This window comes from Cydia strobilella, chromosome Z (genome assembly GCF_947568885.1).
Source record: "Cydia strobilella chromosome Z, ilCydStro3.1, whole genome shotgun sequence".
In the NCBI taxonomy this organism is placed as follows: Eukaryota; Metazoa; Arthropoda; class Insecta; order Lepidoptera; family Tortricidae; genus Cydia; species Cydia strobilella.
Genome location: NC_086068.1, coordinates 8,218,276 through 8,223,634, shown reverse-complemented (window position 1 = coordinate 8,223,634; position 5,359 = coordinate 8,218,276). Strand labels below are relative to the sequence as shown.

General features: G+C 36.4%; 1 protein-coding gene across 1 annotated transcript; it reads left to right on the top strand.

Moving 5' to 3' along the window:
• The first annotated feature begins 11 nt into the window (after window positions 1–11).
• On the top strand, window positions 12–332 carry LOC134755078 (uncharacterized). The gene has a single exon (XM_063691556.1). It carries the CDS (start codon window positions 12–14, stop codon window positions 330–332), a length of 321 nt encoding a protein of 106 aa, XP_063547626.1.
• Window positions 333–5,359: the final 5,027 nt, after the last annotated feature.

Here is a 5,359-nt window from a genome sequence, read left to right as displayed (position 1 = left end):
ATGAAATGAAGATGTTGAGGTGGGCGGCCGGTGTGACGAGACTCGATAAAGTACGTAACGAATACATCAGAGGAAGCTACAAGGTCGCCCCCATCACCGACAAGATTCAAGAATCCCGATTGAGATGGTACGGACATATCATGAGACGCGACGAAGACCATGTCGTGAGGAAAGCCCTTGCACTACCAAATAATAAGAGAGGCGGAGGCCGCCCGCCTGCTACGTGGTGGTCCACCATATCAATGGATTTGGAACAGAGCCAGTTGAACAAACAGACAACCCAGGATCGACCGACCTGGCGCTTAAGAACGAGGAGGGCCGACCCCAAATAATGGGAAGAGGACAGACAATTATGAAGAAAAACCCACAATGAAAAAGTCACCGGTAAAGAAATTAGCGCGTAAGCAATCGTCACCTACAACTGATGAAGAATCTACCAAAGGTGAGATTGAGACGAGCGTCGAGACGATGAAAAATATGGACCTTACTAGTTTCCTTGATGACTTCAATGTAGATGAAATAGTTAAAGTCTAAATGAGTTTAATGACTGTAAAGACTGTACCAGAGAAATTAATGAGGAAGAAACCGTTGTTGATATCAACGCACAACACATCATATCAAACAACAATACGATAATAGAAGCTATGGCTAATAAAGATAAAGAACGTAAAAAATAAAGCAAGAAATCAATATTGTATTTGGCCATGAGGATACAACCGATGAAGAATCTACCAAAGGTGAGACTGAGACGAGCGTCGGGACGATGGAAAATATGGACCTTACTAGTTTCCTTGATGGCTTCAATGTAGATGAAATAGTTAAGTCTAAATGAGTGTAAAGACTGTACCAGAGAAATTAATGAGGAAGAAACCGTTGTTGATATCAACGCACAACACATCATATCAAACAACAATACGATAATAGAAGCTATGGCTAATAAAGATAAAGAACGTAAAAAAATAAAGCTAGAAATCAATACTGTATTTGGCCATGGGGATACAACTGATGAAGAATCTACCAAAGGTGAGATTGAGACGAGCGTCGAGACGATGGAAAATATAGACCTTACTAGTTTCTTTGATGACTTCAATGTAGATGAAATAGTTAAAAGTCTTAATGAGTGTAAAGACTGTATCAGGGAAATTAATGAGGAAGAAACCGTTGTTGATATCAACGCACAACACATCATATCAAACAACAATACGATAATAGAAGCTATGGCTAATAAAGATAAAGAACGTAAAAAAATAAAGCTAGAAATCAATATTGTATTTGGCCATGGGGATACAACTGATGAAGAATCTACCAAAGGTGAGATTGAGACGAGCGTCGAGACGATGGAAAATATGGACCTTACTAGCTTCCTTGATGACTTCAATGTAAATAAAATAGTTAAAAGTCTAAATGAGTGTAAAGACTGTACCAGAGAAATTAATGAGGAAGAAACCGTTGTTGATATCAACGCACAACACATCATATCAAACAACAATACGATAATAGAAGCTATGGCTATATGGCTAATAAAGAAAGTGTGATATTTAATACAAATGAAAGTATGTGTAAAGATGCGTTTGCCGAAAATAAAACAGGATATCGCCAAGAACCTGCATTGCAGTCAACAGTTGATAAACATAGGTTCGTTTGTTAATGTCTAAAACTGTAAATCACCCAAATGTTCTTATTTTATTTTATTGGTTGTTTTTATTGATTACAGTGCCTGCTGTGAAGAAACCCAAAACACAATTAAGTAGAATAGAAGTACAGGGTTAGATAATACAAATACAAAACAGAGCGCCAGAACTGAAACCAAAACGGATATATTCCAGAACAATAACGTGCGGACTCTATCTTCGGAAGTACCTACAGTAAAGAAAAGTTCTGAGAATTGTACTGACTCTGATCACAATAGCAATATACCAATTGATAAAGCTCAAGAATCTACCGCGATGAATATGAGTAAAGCAAATGTTGATATGGAAATAAACGATAATAAAAATTTGGTTACAATATTTACAATGCTAGAGAATAAATTTGATGGAGCTGAGAAAACACATATAGATAACGGTTTACTGTTAGTGAACAAAATGGACCATTCAGAAATCATAAAATATACTAAAAATGATAAACAACATCTAACATCTTCTGAAATACCTGTGGCAATGTCGAATTCTGATACTGTTCACTCTGATCACAACGATCTTATAGATGCTCTTCAAGATAATAGTAATTTAGGAATAAATGCGCTAAAATCCTTTATTGCCTCTATGAACAATAATACCGATGAAAATAATGTAAAACATTCTGAAGTTGAGGCGTCTTCGACAGTTCAAATGGAGACAGTCATAACTTCTGACCATAATACAACTGAAATATTGACGTGCATTAAACCAGATCCTGATGTTACTTTAATTGATGATTCAGACAGCGATTCAGAATCAGTATTAATATTAGACACAGACTACGACATTGAAGAAATGATTGATACTAGCCGGTTAAATGAAAGTAATCAGGACGCTAATAGTGAAAATATAGTTATGGTTGAACAAAGCAAAGCTATTAAAACAGCACTGAAATAAACTTCCGTCGAAATTAAAACCAATACGAATGCTGAAATTCATTTGGAAAGTGAAAAAACTTTAATCCAAGATAAAAAAGATGAAGTAAGAATTATAGAACCTTCTGTAGAAAACTAAATCAATTTTAATATTAAATACAAATGAAGAAGACTTACAGTCTGCTAAGGAAACTTGCCCAGTGAAATCAGATGAAGTAATAATTATTGAACCTACGGGCGTAAATTCAGAATCAGTATTAATATTAGACACACTACGATATTGAAGAAATGATTGATACTAGCCGGTTAAATGAAAGTAATCAGGACGCTAATAGTGAATGTTCACGCGAAACGGAACGGTGAACACGATTACCGGACGAGTAGAGCGACGTCACGGCCCGAGTGTCAAAAATAGCTCCACATCATCGTATATCTGTCATATACCTACTCATATCTCTACAAGACCGAATAACGAACTTTGCGTGTCATACACATTTTGTATTTTTTATATAATTTAATTAAATATCTTTAAGTCTAAAACGTGACTTCTTATTGTTTGTCCCATCGTGGACATGGTATACGAATGGAAAGCTAGGTGACGCTGTTCCGTGTAATAAATATGCACGATCATGCTAACAATTATTTCTTAGGAAAACCCTAGGAATCCTAGGATTGCTCTGAGCCCCTCACCTGCATGCTATTACGGTAGGATTTCAATTTTGAAAACAGTATATACGATATTAAAATGAGCGGTAAAAGGATCTACTGTATAATCATCACTTTACATATTATAGAGAAGAAGAAAGTCTTTTCGTACCTTTGTACACTGTACTGTAGGCCAGACCCACTGGGACCCATCCCATGGGGATATTTGGAATTTTTAGCACTGTGACATACTCGTATAATATCATCTTAAATTAAAACACGTGCTTTATAGTGACCGTGCGTGTTAGACTGTCTGCCACCTTGCGACCTAAATAAATAAATTTAAACCTGACATAAACAGGATAGCTGCCTGCCACTGTAAATTCTACCCTCCTTATTCATAAAACTTCACTAAGCCTCATTAGTTAATTTATGTTTTATCTTTTTCTTTCAAATACATAAGTCGACATGACAGATTAAGATAACCGATTAATAGCTAAATAATTGAGGCTTGTAGCGCGTTTAGGAATAACTCCATATGAAAAAAACGTGCTCCGAGTTCCGAGTTTGACGGCTGAAGAAGATCTCTCAAGATATCTAATGTCCATGTTTTGTGGTAACTAAATTGTTAATGTAAAATCTGGACAATCAGAGTAACCGCATAATGTACGGAGCAGGGATCGGAATCGGAACCGGTTTTCTTGCAAAAACTTCGAAATACCGTTTTCGCAAAAAAATACCGTTTTCGTTCCCATACAAAAAATACCGGTATCCGATCCCTGCTACCAAGACGTACACGCTACAGCCAAGCTTTACACATCTAATACAATACTGAGACTGAGACTGCCAATACAATACTGCCATCTCTTGGCCTAAACTGGAAATTTAAGCTTGACATTAACACACGCGCCAATATACAGTCAGAAGGATCCTGTGCTGCAAAAAAGTAAAGATCCTTTTGTATCTTGATTTGATTCTTTATGTAGCAGTGAAGTGTTTGGATAGACATTCCATAAATACTCGTATAGGTTTACCAATTTGAAATTGGTCCGCAAAAAATACTTTTAACCACGTGAAAAGACTTTCTCCTTTGCCAAATCTATTTACATTTAATATGTACATATGAACATGTAATTATTCAATTTATTCATACTTACACCTCTGCAACCGTTAGAACGAGAAGGTTCCATTTCGGGAATTCTTTTTTAACCGACTTCAAAAAAAGGAGGAGGTTATTGCATACCGCTATACCTAATACTCCTAATAGTAAGTGCTTACAGCGGGTCAGTCGTCCACGTTCCATATCAGGTATCCGAGCTAGACTATCTACTTGACCGGCGCAGTATTGGCAGTATGTATATCGCTTATCGTAGTATCGTACCATCGTCGAGCTACTCAACCATTCGTAAACTTTATTGCAACGATATGAAATCTGCCATAGGTCAGCCAAGCGTGATGCTGTTAGTTCACTCAAAATTATCCTTTTCCTAGGTTCACAGTAGACACGCTCCCCATCCTCCCTCGCCCCTGTGCGACTCGGTTTCAGAGCGATGCAATTTGGCGCCAACATTCCAAATTTCAATTTATAGTAACAAGCTTGGCTCTCCATACAAACGTAGTAACGCTCTCATTTTAAAACGACTAGCTAGATTGCTCTGAAACTTTGTACTTATAGGATAAGGTATATCTATAGGTAGGTCTGGAATTAGTTTATGTAGCTTCAGATATATACCATTGTAAAAAATACAGTGAATCTAAGTTTTTCATACAAGACTTGTTTTTCCTCTATTTCTTTTGTTTTGTATATTACTAGAGCTATATAAACTAATTACAGATCTAGATATACATCATGTCATTGTATGTGCAAAGGTTCTTTACAATCCAACACGTAGAACGAAGCTCCGTTTGTACGGGAAGGTGAAATTCGGCCGAGCTTGCCGGGAACTCTCAAATTAAAAGCTTTAGGAGTAGGTAAAAAAACAGTCTAATCAGAAAATTTATTTCATAATTTGACTTCTAAAACTTTACAGGGAAATCTAGATTTTTTATATAAATATTATAAATTAAATAGGATTGAAAACACGGCTACGTATTGCTACAAAGTGGTATTTATGCGGAATAGAAAACAATTTTCTCAATACTCCACGATTCCTCCTTTAT

Bases quoted from the DNA above. Each gene is read 5' to 3' on its own strand.
- LOC134755078 (XM_063691556.1), top strand. From the start codon at position 12: ATGTTGAGGTGGGCGGCCGGTGTGACGAGACTCGATAAAGTACGTAAC.